This window comes from Trachurus trachurus, assembly GCF_905171665.1.
Source record: "Trachurus trachurus genome assembly, chromosome: 12".
NCBI classification, from domain to species: Eukaryota; Metazoa; Chordata; class Actinopteri; order Carangiformes; family Carangidae; genus Trachurus; species Trachurus trachurus.
In genome coordinates this window covers 16,071,506-16,086,234 of record NC_139908.1, presented here as the reverse complement: position 1 = coordinate 16,086,234, position 14,729 = coordinate 16,071,506, and the positions used below count along the sequence as shown (strand labels likewise).

Genomic DNA, 14,729 nt, shown 5'->3' with positions numbered 1-14,729 from the left:
GATAATAATATACCAAGTACGGTACACTACTACTCCTACACAATAGAATCATATATAATCACTGTTTACTGTCATAATAGGTCACATCTCAAACTATTTGCCCGTTGTCTTGTCCTTTGCTACAACTTCAATAAACGTTGGTGTGCTTCATGTTCCAGTGTGTTCATTCTCCATCACACATTGTAATTTGCAATTTGCAATGATACAGCACGTATCATGCTGTCGTGCTGTATCATTACTCACCTGGCTTTTTCCTTTTCCTTTTTTTTTCAATGAAGGTGACGATAAAGTATGAGTTGCCTGATGACTTACCTCAGTCTGAACACACCACCATTGATGTCAACAGATGAATCATTATCTAGTCAAACCTATGGCTGTATAATGTACCGGATACGTTAAAGATAAGACAGATAATTATCCCTTCCTTTACGTGTTACAGAGGAAATACATGTTGGTGTATGCTTTTTACAGTGTCACATTCAAACTGATAATCATGCTTTACGATAACTGGATGTGAGTGGATTTTATCTGTAGCCTGGGGGTGGGGTAACCAGAGGTCATTTTTGCTTGTTCTATTTTCTCATGTTCACATGTTTTCACTGTGTTTATTTTGGTTTCCTTCACTTTTCTCTGATGGTGTTACATCGAGCAGCTCAGATGCACTGAACACTCCAGGTGTGAGGTAAAAGTGTGGATGGGTACGCCTCTACAGCCCTTGGCACAGGTAAATGTTTCAGTTTGACACCTCCGACGTGGAGTTGTCCTCATTTACCAGGTTAAAGTGTACTTTGACTCCATGCAGATAAACTTTGGCTTTGTTTTTTTATTAGAAAACTGATAAGTTGAACTGCGCGGGGAGGTTTACATCGCAGTCAGTTCCTCAGCCTCAGTCTTTAAGCCAGCAAAGTGACCAATTAATCGTTGATACTGTATCTATCAGAGGGTGACTCCTCCCCAACCCACTTACAGCCTTTTATACAAGTGGTATGGGACAACACACCAGCCCTGCTGCAGAACAGTAACCACCATGAGGACCCTTCAGGAAAAAATCATCCTTCTATCGGTTTTTCTGTCTTTGATCTGTGTAGTTCAGGTGAGTTCATGACACCTTGTGCCACAGGAAGATTTGCTTGATCTCTTCTGTGCAATCGTGAGCTCATACAGTATCTTTTATTTTGGCTCTCACAGGTCAACTCATTGCCTCTGCCTGAAGACTGGAGTGGATTGATCCATCGGACCAAACGATCACTGCTGTGGCGTTGGAACAGCATGAAGCCTGTGGGTGCCAGCTGCAGAGATCATTTAGAGTGTGGCACCAAATACTGCAGGTACGGCACAGTTGGGTGGAAATTTTGAAGCCCAAATAATCCGAATAATAATCTCCAGTGTCCGATTTAGTCTATTTACTACTGCTTTACTACTTGAAATCTGCATCTTTTAAATGATTTTCCATTTCTGTATGACTGCACACATGACATGTAATATTAAATTACACATGACACTCCTTTCCTTGGTTTTCATATGTCCAGTGATATTTCTATCCTACAGTATATTTGTGTAGTGTGGGTCCACGTGCATTTTGAATGGCATGGACGAAGTCAGAAATAAAGCTGCAATAAAGCTGCTTTTTATCTTTCCAGGAAAAATATATGTTCCTTCTGGATCTCCACCTAAAGAAAAGATGCAACAAAAAACAAAACAAGACTCTATGGGGGTGACTACTGACAAAACAAACATCTGGCCGATGGAACCGAGCAACCTGCCTCTAAAATGACCCCAAATTATTGCTCTGATATTCTGACTGGAGTATCAAAGACATGTTGAGTGTTTATCAGCTAAAGGAATTTGATCTGGCACTGCACTTGCAGAAAAACAAAGCTGTAAAATCCAAAGTCACAGGAACTGTAAAACAGCTGCATCTGCAGTGATATGGAGTTGTTGTTTTTTAGCATTTACTGTATTTATTTACAAATCTGGCAGAACATCAGACAGGTTGTGTACATCTGAGCATGGTCTTAACAAGAAAATACAAATATTCATGCAAAGTTTGTGAGGTGCTGAGTTTATTGGTTCATGTTATTTTTATATATTTATTTGTACATTTTGTAAGTAATGTAAATATTCAAATATACATTTTTGAAAGGTTGTTTTTGCCTACATTTTTGTTTGTCTTTAACTGTGAAACAAACTGAAAACAAATTAAAATATTCCACATAGTTCCTTCTACTTTTGAATGTAATGAAATAACTTGGGGGGAAAAACTTTTCTGCTTGTTGATGGAAAAAGAATATGAAAACAAAAATGGGGCTGCACATATTTTGTAATAAATTATATAAAACAAAAAAATATACAGACAAATTGCATATCCGGGAAACTGACCATAATTACTTTTTCAAGGGTCACGTACTGTCTAAAATGAGCAGTAGTTTGGACACAGCATGACATCATTTTATATACACAATATGTATTATATATATTTACTATATACAATAAGTCTGATGCTCTGGATTATATTTTACAGTAGTTTGAGTTAGTGGTTTGGGCGGTGCTCCTCTCAGAGCCTACTTGTTCACGTCCAACAGGCCTTTAAGCCCACAGCTGTTGAACAGCTGGAATGAAGGGAAGTAGGTAGCACTGGGTAATCCTGAGTAATCCACAAGACACAAGTGCTTCCTTTTTTGGAGGCTAATGTTTATGAGGCATCCCCATGGTGGACCTCAAGAGACCTGGACAAGGAGACAAAGCCTGTTCATTGGTCAGTGGGGACTCCAGAGAGCAACATGACCTCCAGGTCAATATTATGGCTTTAAAAGTGAAATCAAAATGTAGCTAAAATGTGAATATTCACATGTTACATCCTGACGTGTACAACTGTCCAAGAAAATGAAGGCATCAGTATCTGTCTACTCCTTGTCACCACTGGAGGGCGAGCTGAGCCAGGTTTACTGGACTGAATGTGGCTCCAGCATGTTTGTGATGTGACCATGACAAACACTGTGGGTTGCATTGTGCTTTTTCTTTTCTTCAACTAATCATATATTATCATAATCAGATGAATGGTAAAGATCAATATATTGATTTCATTATTTAGATGATGAAGTTAGATATTTAGAAATGAGGAAAATGTAGGCTAAATATCAGATCATGAAAAATAGTATCACAGGAATGATATAGTGGCTAACTAATTGTGTTTTCTGCTTTAGTAGCCTATAATAACTTATGATATGGTACATTATCATATCTCTGTGACTCATTATTATATAATGCAAAGTCATCATTTCAGGATCTCGAGACTGTAAGTTGTCTGCTCCTGATGTTTATTTTTATCAGTCTTTTAAAAAAAGAATGTGTTCACAAGGCTTTAACTCTTTTCCTACCAGGTGCCTGGATGCTTTGATTGGCAGGGACTTCTCTCTCTTGATTGGCTGAAGCCGTTCTGACGTAATATCTCCCCCCATCCTGAGCGGTGCTGAAGCAGCGGCGTGGGGACCACTGCCTCCGTCCGGGACCTTCATGTCGGACCGGCTTCACATCACCCTGTGGTACAGTTAAAAACACAGTGCTTTTAATTGTCAGATATAGAGACGGAAAAAGATTCGCTATGTGATGCGCGTTTGACGTCAAATGTGCATCGAGCACGCGCATGTAGGCTGTTTTTTTTGTTTGTTTTTTAATGTTTGTCGTCGGCAGAATTTTTGGACCGAACCACACCTGCAAATCAAAGTCACCTGGATGATGAAGAAGAAGCGGATGGATATCACCTTTGGCTGATGACTGTTTCCAAGTAGGTGTTTACCCAGGCTGCATGGGCGCGTGTGATTTCAAATGAATGTGCACAAGCTACTTTGCCTCGAAGTCAGCGATATCCTCTCTTCTCTCCCTGCCTATGTTGTGTGTGTGTGTGTGTGTGTGTGTGTGTGTGTGTGTGTGTGTGTGTGTGTGTGTGTGTGTGTGTGTGTAAGAGAGAGAAAGATGCTGCTTTGACATGGATGGCTCTTTTGGCAAATGTGCAAGAAATCTTTTGTTGCCTAATATGTTGTCCTACTTTAGAGTCTTTGAATATTTGATTTTATCATGAAAACACACACACACACGTTTGTTGACTAGGCTAGTCGACATTCCCAAGCCTCTATAACCTTAACCATCATAACTAACTGCCCAACCCTAACCCTAACCTCCACCTAAACCTTATCTCAACCCTCAAATCAAGTCTCAACCTTTTAAACAGTCATAATACAGACAGACAGACAGAGAGAGACACACACACACACACATACATAAAGTTAGATTTAGGTCAAACGTCACATCTCATCACATTAAGCCATCGCTGAGTTCTTACTGAAACTTTTCCTCTCATCAGTATTCGCTGTAACGGTGCCGTCTCGTGGTAGAGACACGGCCGATAACAAGCAGCATCATGACCTGAGTCTGTCTCCAACGACGACAACAGTAACAACAACAGTGAGGCCTTAGACTCTTCTCGTTCACAGAGCCACAGTCTCATCCTTCATGTGAGATGGCTGACTTTGACCTGACAGTCAAACAGTCCAGTTCACCACCACCACCATGGTCGCCTCAGTGTGCTCCACTATCCAGAGGACAAACCTGTTGACCAGAGATGTTTGGGCGGCAAGTTGAGACGACGTCCAGCAGTGATGAGATGCACCAGTCGTATCCGCCTTCCAGTGACATTGTTAGTCCTCTGCAGACAACGAGTCAGTCAGACAGGCCTATAGTTTCCCTTTTGATACTTAACTGGTGAACTCTTGAATACAAGCAGTGACACAAAGAATTTAGATTCTGTGCACCCCATGTATCATATTACATTACTAGACTTTAATCACAATAATAGGTAAATACACTTTGAATTAGCTTTTTTCTTCTTTATTTTCCAATATCCTCCATCACACCTTCACATGGGAGCTGAGTGGGATTCTGTTCTTCTGCTGCTGAACATCTGAAGGACTAAAAATAAACAGACCGTCTGCTAAAATGCTAATTTTAGGCTTAAAAAGTCTGCTAAAATACATTTTGTGGTTTGAAATCAGGCTCTAAAAAGGTTCATCTATTCATGTCAGGCCACATCCTTTTATTTTTACACTGATCACATCAACAATAGCTGTTCTGACTTTGGCTGAAATTGTCCTCCACTTTTTTTATCTATTTTTTTTGGCTCAGAATATTTTAACTAAGAAATTAATAATCACCACTACTGTGCTAAGGGAGATGAAATAGTTACCTCAGCAACCTGAAAGATAAAAGAGGGTGTAGAGAAGAGAGTATTCTCCTTACTTTAAATAGCACATTCTGATTTTGAGATCCTCTTTTCGGTCTAAATAATTAATTTGGCTGCATTTTGAAACTAATTTGCCTCTTGTTTGTGATGTTTTTGTGTTGACACTGTCCATAGTCATTAACCCAGTTTCTTAAGGATGATGTTTATGATTTTACTGGCTGTGAATGTGTTACTGATGTGTTTACCATTAGTTACAGTGGCATGGATGCTGTTATTGTAGCATGGTGATGACAAAGAGGATTACAGCTTCATGCTCCTCTGCAGCAGATGTTGTGTAGGTTGTTTACCACATTATGGCCAGACGCTAACACACCACCCGTGACTACTGTTTATCTGATATCAGTGTGACACTTAAGGGCCACAAAGTTTTTGAACATGATTTTCAGACAACTTTTAAATTCACAACACGTTCACATTTCTGTTGAAGGCAAATGTCAGTAAATGGTTGTGGTCGTATCATTGGAACATTTATTATTCTGGGTAACTTGAATAGTTGATTTCATCTTATGACTGAATGTCATCATAACTCTCCAGTGGTTGAATATTTCATGTGCAGTTTCCAGATTCCTTCTAATTTCTTTCTCACTTGGTAATAGTCTTTATATTTATAATTCATGAAGGGATGGTGATAATTATTATTCTGCTACTTGTGTGTATTTTATTTTTTTTAATTATTATTATTTTGTGAACAACCAGGAGCCATACGTATGAGTTTAGTAAGACTTTTGAATTAACTAAACTGATGTGAAAATGTATTTACTCTGAGCAGTGCCAGCGGAGCTTCTCTGCAGTGCAGCTGCCCTAGTTACAGAGCAGCTGAGTAACTGTGTGAGACCGTGGTTGGACTAGGCAGAGTGAAAAGGAGGGGGGGGGTAGTTTTTTAATGGTTGACTGAATTATGGAGTGTTGGCTGTGCTGAGGGCCAGATGCAGACAGCGCAGTAGGACTCAGACTGGAGGACCAGTGGTTTAAAGTGAGGGAGCAGACTCTGACAGCAGTAGCCCTCAGTTGTGCTTTTTTTTTTTTTTTTTTTGTATCTCCCTCTGTTCTATTGGGATGCTCTTACACCAGAACTAAAGATGCTTTTTTTTTTCACTAACAAGAAAAGTCTGTAATTGGTTCCCTGAGGAAAAGAGCCTGCTTTAGCTCTACAGCTACAGAAACAACCGGATCATTTTGACACCTACACAAGGAAAATAGAAAAACCCAGGAGCAGACTCACAGGGAGAACAACATGAACACTTTATATACAGACACCACAAGACAAACAGACAAACATTTTCACGCAGCATTAAAACATATGTTTCAGTGATCTGCACAAAAATCACAATGTTTTGACTCACATTACAGTAGCCACCTCCCCTCTCAAATCCTCATCTTTATACCTTTACTGTTGCCTAATTCTTCCTACTAAAATGAACAGTTTTACACTGCTGATGCTGTGTGATGAGCCTCAGGAGGTTTGTTGAAGATCCACAAAACTTTCCCGTTGCATTTTAAATTCTCATTAGTATGTTATCATGGAACAAGCTCAATACATTTTTCATCACCTTCAACAACCAAATTTGAATACACAGTGGTAGTAGAGACTGAATGTTCTGTGTTCTCTATTTTCTACAAGTATAATCTACTATTCTACCCCTGTGTGCATGCCCTGGCCTAGTTGTGAACATGTTTGTGCACCACTGATACTTCATTCAAAGCAGGTTTCAAATGACACTTAAAAGTGGTTCTCTCCTATTCTGTTCTTCCAGGATTTCATTTTAGGAACATGGAGATAGCTTTCATGGTCCCACCTCACCCAGGAGTATGATCGGAGCGTCCAGTCTCTCAGGGGACACCCTGATAGCATGCCACTTCCCTGTGGTGCAGCTACCCACATGGCAACTTCCTGTCCAGGCCCTGTGCAGCTCGGCCAAGAGGCCCGGCCGTCTGTGCTCGGTGGGCTTGACCCGAGCTGTCTCCCTCCCCGAGCAGAAGTCGCTCAGCCGGGAGCACTGCTTCACCGGCGGACGGAGACATTTTTCCAGCAGCTACAGCAGCCTCAATGAGGACCGAACGGAGGAGGAGGGGAACAGCGACAGCAGCGGGAGATACGACTCCACCTCGTCGCCAGAGGAGACGAGTTCCCATCTGAAGAAGGAAAACTCTGGGGCGAGAGCAGGCGTTCTGCGCTCACGCAACTCATTCCTTCCCAATACAGAGCTAGATGAGGAGGAGGAAGATGAAGACAGCGAGGGAGATAATCTGCACAGATACCACGAGGACTCATCTTTTGTGTTGCACGGAAATTCTAATTGGCCTCTAAATAACGATGCTAGAAATTACACAAGGCCCAATGGAGACACAGACAGCGAGTGGGGCAATGAGGGGACCATGCTGGGTGCCGAGAGCGACCAAGAGTTGCTCTCTAACCAGCCCAAGCTGCTCGACTCACTGCAGACTGAATGCAAGTGCTTCCATGTGAAATCTGGCATCACGGTGATGGCTTGTGGAGAGCAGGACTCAGACAGACTGAAGGATAACATGTCCTGCTGCATCCACGGCCAGCACAAATGTTCCCCAGAGCTGCTGTCCAACAATCACACAGAGTATGTCAGCGACTCCTCCTGTAACAGCTCCGATGGCATCCTGGTTAACTTCTGCACCATGTATAACAGGAGCAACAACCCCGCCACGCCCCACGACCTCAGCAGCCCCGCGGTCCACCCACCTCAGTCAGGTGAGGGATCCGTGTTCCTCAACCTCCAGCCGGTTCCCCAGACTCCGACGCAGGGCCTCCAGCAAGACAACATAACGGTTAATTCCCCCCCAAAAGAGGAGGTTGGAGTGAAGCCCTCTGCTCCCGTCTGGTCTCCTCAGGGCCTCGACTCCAACTGTAACCTTTACTCCCTGGAGCCGCTGCCCCCAGGTCTGTCTTCTCTGGAGGTCTCTGACCTGACCGCCTGCCTCCAGAGCCAGGCCACGCTGGCCATTGGGACCAACCAGAAGTACTACAAGCTGGTGACGTGTGACCTCTCCTCTCAGTCACCAAGCCCGGCCTGGTCCAGTCTCACCAGCTGCCCCGAGGGTCCAAGCAGGGTCAGCCCCTTCCCTCCCTCCGAGCTCTTCAACCATCAGAAGAAAGAAGGACACAAAGAAGTCAAGAAGGTAATTATTTAATAAAACACAGCGTAGTGTGCTAAACATCAACTTTGAAAGCAAAAACGTAATTCAAGGGATGAAGTAGAATCAGGTTTTTTAGGTTTAAACTTTGGACTGGGCAAATTCCCTCACTTTTTAATGTAAATAAACCATTTGAATCTCAATTGGATAATCTGAGAATACATGGTTTGTATAGGTCAGTGACTATTTCCAAATGCACAGGTCAGGTGCCCATAAAGTTGGAATAAAATATATTTTTTACCTCTTCTTATGAAATGATTGTGACAATGTGATTTATTCTTGATAGATAAAGTGTATAGCTTCTAGAAACGTTATTGCTCAATCTCTTCCAAACATATCACTGTGAAAATTAAACCACAATTAACCTTTGGAATAGGAATAAAAAGAGGAAAACAAAATTATTCTAACTTTATGGGCAGCAGTGTATAACATGACAGGATTGAGCAACAAGAATGGCTACTGTGTGCATGTGTTGTATTCTGACCGGAGTACCACCACTCATCTCAGTACCACTTTCTGATGAATGATAAGTTTTATTAGTAGTTGATAAAGCAGGTAATATAAATAATTTATAAGTAATTTATTAAAGCAACTACGTTTATCAGGTGTTTTTCCTCATTCAGCATGAGTCATGTTTTGTCTTCTTAGTAAGCTCATATGTTAATCAAGTTTACTGTTTATACCATAATTAGTTGTTTCCTTTTTAATATTTGTATTACTTTAGAACAGTGACAAATCGTGATTGGCGACCTGGTTTATATAATACATCTATCAAGCATTCATGGCCAACAGTAACTTCATGTTTTCTGTCTCTGTCAGGAGACGGAGGATCAACAAAAGGAGAAGAGGTTCTCCTCAGCACTCTGCAGCGCCGGTTTTGACAGCTCCCAGTTTCAGACCTATGATTACCAGGTTGCCACCACCTCCACTGACAAAGCCCTCTGCGGGAAGAAACATGCAGACAGCATCCAGAACCTCTCCCACACTCCTTGTTCACCGTGCCCCAGCCAGTGTAGCCCACATAGCAGCCAATGCCAAAACACAAGCTCTGTGTGCACACAGCCATCTGTGGTTCTGGACCAAGAGCACTGTAATACTGGTGCTACTGAGAGGGGTAAGGCGGCAGCGAAGAGGTCTTTTCTTTACTGGGAGATTTTATGAGTAGGACAAAAAAATATGCAAAGATACAACATCAGAAAAAAATGATACAGGTTTTGTTAAGTAATCTAACATCTGTTCGGTCTCTTCTTGCCTTGTAGGTGCCTGTTCATTGGAATGTGCAGTGGTGCGCTACAGTAAGGCCCAGAGGCCGACCTCACTGCCCATTCAGCCCTTTGTCCTGATGCCTGCTGACAAACCTCAGTCCCAGGCCCAGCACCTGGGCTGTCTGCTGGAGCAGTACATAAATCACAAGAGCAGCAAGTCCACTAGCATACGGCCTGGATTCAAGGGCAAGGGCAAAAGCCGCCAGTGCTTTCCTAATCTTCAGCCATCACCCATGAGCGTCCAGTGCCCCATCTTCTTGGAAGGTCCTTCAAGCTCTGATACCTGCTCCACCTGCACGCCGAGCCCCGAGTGCTTCAGCCGCAGACACACATGGAGCCAGTCAGTCAGAGGCCAAGGACTGAGTCTGAGTCCATGTACATCCAAAAACAGCCTGGATCCAGCTCACAGCAGCCCAAAGCCCAAACTGGTTCAGCTGCAGGATAAGACAAGCCCCTACTCAGGCATAACCAAGACGAACAGTTTTTTGAATCTAATTCCGGCCACAAATCAATCGAACCTTGTTAAAATTCCCACCTACCAGGACCTGATCAACCTCACCCCTGTGCAGAGCCACAGCAGCCCTGAACCTGAAACCACCCATCCGTCCCAGAGCCACACCTCCTACCATTCAATATTCACTCATACGCCACCCACTTTACCTCTAACCGCTGACAAACACCACCCAAACCTGCAGGTCTCCTCATCCCCTCCCGTGTTCGCACAACCAGAAAAGAAATTGCCACAACACAGAGCTACACCTGCTGCCGACTCCGGCTTTTTTCACGGTAGTTTTGCAGCCGCCCTCTCCTCGGTGGCTCCTCTCTCCTCTCTGAGCTCCCTGCTGTCCATGGCTGCGTCTGGACTGCATCCACAGCAAACACAGGACTCTGCTGGGCTCAGTGGGAAGCAGAGTCAGAGTCAGCACAGTGAATCTCTGATCCTGAGTGACAGGCCGCCCACAGAGTTCTGCCTCTCCCCCGATACATCTTACGAGTCGCTGTCTATCAGCCATCTTCAGAGGAGAGGTGAGGGTCAACTAATGAGTGATACACTAGATCCTTCTGTATGAAATATGGTGTGAAACGCAGTATATGACACACAGGGGAATGTGAATGGAGTGAAAGGTGACTCAGTAGCAGTAATGGCTTAAGGATTCCTCCTTGATTGGATTGTCTATTCAGTGATGAGCCGCTGAGAGTGGCAATAAAATCTCTCTGTGCTGCAGCAGTGCCTTCAATACCCTGAAGGGGCTTCCTTTCAAACATGACCTATTTTTAACTCTCCCGGCACAGGATTGGCTGAGCCTTCTGCTCTGTAGCCTATGTGAGCGCGACTGCAAGAGAGCGAGAGTGATGCAGTAGTAACAGTGCTAATGATTTATAACATGCCTAATCATTTTGTTTTAAAGCTGCCATATGGGCCTCTTGGTGCCAATGCAATTATATAAATGTGAACCTTTTGTGGTGGTTAATCATCGATGGAGGTATTTGCAGCAGCAGTAAGAGTCAGTGTGGTGCAGCACTGCAGGCAGCGTCAACATGCATAAAGAATTTACCGTGACATTTGCAGAGGCGAGCCAGGATGAGATGGAAAAGAGGAAGGCAGGGAGAGAAGCAACTCATTGAGGGTCACCATTGAAATAGAAAACTGACTCTTTCATCTTCAGCTCCTGTTCACATTTGCATTCCTGCAGTATGATGAGCCCTGAAGGCGCTCTCTCATATGTGTATGCATTGACCCAGTTAGCGAGGAAAATCTGAAAAAGGTGAATTTTGTTTATCACGGAATCCTTCAGCTGGAGATGTGAGGTTATTTCAACACTTTTCCAAGACAAATCAGCTTGTTTTTAAGAATATTCTAGGGATGATTTTGCTGCACCGGAGTCAACAAACTGACTGGTGTAGGAGTTTCTTGAAACAAGTTGATTTGGACTGGAATCAGGTCAGCAGACTCTAGCAGAGTTTCTTGGAAAATAAAAGTTCCACAAAGCACCATTATAACTTCATCTTGTCCAAACCACTGTTGTCCACTGTCTGTAGGTTTGCTCCGGTCTGTCAGCAGAGCAGTGGATCTGATCATGGCTCATTTTGGCAGCAGCAGAGACCCTGAAGAAAAGGTACGAATAGGCCAAGCGAAGCACCTTGAGCTACAGTGTGTGTGTGTGTGTTTGTGTGTGACAATGGAAAAGTGCCAAACTGATATTACTTACATTCTGGGCCTGGAGTCAAATAACCTGTGTCAGCAGGAAATATACTTTATTGTCTATATTTATCCTCCTTTCACACAGATGCGTCTGGGTAACAGCTCTTGGAGTCCCACCATTGCCGGACTGGTCCTGGAACATTTGTGTCCAACGATCCAGAATATTTTAGAGGACGGGCTGAGGGACCACAAACTGGATCTCATCATCGGGCAGCGCCGCAACCACTCCTGGACAGTGGTGGAAGTCTCCACCAGGATCGGTACATGCATTGCAGCTAGAAGATGAATGAGTGACTGTGATTCAGCTGTCTTTAGTTTACTTTAGCAGAACTAGATGGTGTTGGCCTGACGAGGTGGTGAAACAGTGTTGTTTGTATTATACTGTGTGTCATGAGCTTTTTGATGAACTCTCTTTGCCGTGTGTCCTCTCACAGGTCCGTCCACCAGGGTCCTCCACAGCCTGGTCACAAAGATCAGACAGTGTCCCCAGCTCACAAGCCACTGCATGAGACTAAGAGCTTTCCTAATGGGCCTGCTTAAGTATGTACCGCACTCATCTTATCTTGATGATACTAGCAGTGTTAAAGGATGCTAATGCTGTTAATGCACTTAAAAACCTGAATCTGTCGATGATTATTTGCTCTTTCAGCTTAAGAGCTTTGGAGTTCTGGCTCAGTCACCTTCAGAGCCAAAAAGGTGAGTACACAAGTTTAATTGATCTAATGTTGGGCTCTGGTGAGGTAGTGCTGGTCCACACTGAAATATACACACATACGCATAATAATCTGATATAAAAAAATGTATGCAATAAAAATAATGTTATATACATAATAATTAACAATAATATTTTATTTATTATTATCAGGTTATCATTTTATTTTTTATTTTTGGACTTTGGGGTGTATTATTTGTTATGTGAAATTAAGCACTGTTACGTAGCAGCTGCGCATGGGCGATTAATACATTAGTACTGTGGTGGAATCTGGTTTATGCACTTTGTGTTGAGTGGCAACCTGCTAAACGTTAGCATGCTAATTCTAAAATGACATTATGAAATCAACACGTTTATTTGATATCCTTTATGTGTATATGCTGATATTAACTTACAGCTGCTAGCAAACTGACAACAAGGAACAATAATATCAGTGATTTGCCTGAACATAACTGCTGAACCATATAAACACATGTACCCATTGTAGTAGTGTAGTAATGTCCACTTTTTTGTCCAATTTTATTATCAAACCTAATTATTACATACTATATTTGGACCTTTGTGTGTTAATATCCGTTACTGCCTTCACAGATGTGGTAACAACATACTACCATTCCTGGGGCTTCCTTTCGATGTCACTGGGTCGGTGTCAGCCCTTATTTCAGGAGCTGCTGCTTCTGTTGCAGCCGCTCTCTGTGTTGCCCTTTGACCTCAACCTGCTCCTGGAGCCTCGACTGTTACGAGACAGGCAGCTTTGTCCCGAGGACCAGCGCGTCTCTCCGCCTCCACCGTGCTCAGGCCTCCTGGTGACAAGCTGGCCTCTGTTGCAAGCCGACAGAAAGGTGGACAGCAGCCACATCAGCCCACAAACTAAGATTTCACAGCAGATAGGTTTACATTACCAAGAGACACTCAGTCCTCTGAATTCAAGATGCATCAAGCAGCCAAGTGGAGGGAGGCAGGTGAACAGGAGTCCATTGTTAGCTCCTATTCCAGAGTGGTGGCCACAAGATCCCGACCTTATGGATGGTGTGGTCGAAGGGGAGGACTGTAGCCAGAATTATGCAGACACTTGGTCTCCAGTAAGTATGGACAGCAGACAAGGAGAGAGGAGGAGAGATAAAGACAATGGGACTCCTACTTGTGTCCAGGTGGATAGTCCTGGTCAGGGTGGGCTACGCTGGGCCAAACTGTTTGGAGCAGCCGATACTTCCACCAAAGCAGAGACAGTCTCTCAGAGTCACACCGCAGCACAAACCAGAAGGTAAGAACCAGTCACATGCACTGAAAACACACACACAAACTCAGTTTCTCCTTAACTTGCTGCTTTTTCTTCTAATCTTGATGTAAATTGATGAAATATGAGCAACATAACTCTGCACTACTGACCAATATCTCTTTGTGACTGGTTTCAGCCGACCATCACAGTGGCTTCATTTGGATAAGTCGCACCTTGGACTCCTGGCTCAGTCCATAAAGTCAATGAAGCTTGTAGGAGCACAGACTGACAAAAAGAAAGACTGCTGAAAACTACGCCCTCTGTGGGTGGAGGACAGAGAGGGGCCCATTTACTGTAATAATAATTATTTAAAAAAAATAAACTACCTGCATGATAATACACAGTGCTCGATCACACTGCAGGGCTGATCAAAAAGCACAGAAAAAAACAAGGTGAAGGGTTTAGGCAGTGGCCTGGATTCATCAAGCTTAGTGTTGCACTAGCTATTAATAAACCCATTACTGAGTTTGAGCGTCCTTAAGTTCTTACCTTGTTTCAAACTAGATCACTGCCTAGGTTGCACCATTAAAGCAAGAATATCATCTGACTTAAAGAACAACTTTAATCAAATGCAAGAAAACATCTGAGAACATTCAATGAACAGATATATTGCCAATTAAATACACTGCAAAGGTCTTAAAAGGTCTCTCAGTTGCTGTTTTGCCAATGTCCTTTTTTTTCATTTGTGCTATTGTGTGTTACCAGTTGAATTATTTCCATGGCAGATTCTGAGCTTCATCCGGGAAAAAAGCTTGATGAATGACGGCCAGTGCCCCTTTTATTGCATTTGCACTCTTGAGTAACTGTAC

The 14,729-nt window shown here is 43.1% G+C and overlaps 1 protein-coding gene across 1 annotated transcript; it reads left to right on the top strand.

The window, feature by feature from the left end:
* Positions 1-7,105: 7,105 nt before the first annotated feature.
* On the top strand, positions 7,106-14,285 carry LOC310994652 (AP-4 complex accessory subunit RUSC2; the record flags this gene model as incomplete). The annotated part of the gene is made up of 9 exons (XM_083983420.1): positions 7,106-8,446; positions 9,281-9,575; positions 9,721-10,752; positions 11,767-11,843; positions 12,015-12,189; positions 12,364-12,469; positions 12,579-12,625; positions 13,233-13,905; positions 14,057-14,285. The coding sequence occupies 9 exons, from the start codon at positions 7,106-7,108 to the stop codon at positions 14,166-14,168; spliced, it is 3,858 nt and encodes a 1,285-aa protein (XP_083839546.1). The 3' UTR covers positions 14,169-14,285.
* Between the last annotated feature and the right edge of the window lie 444 nt (positions 14,286-14,729).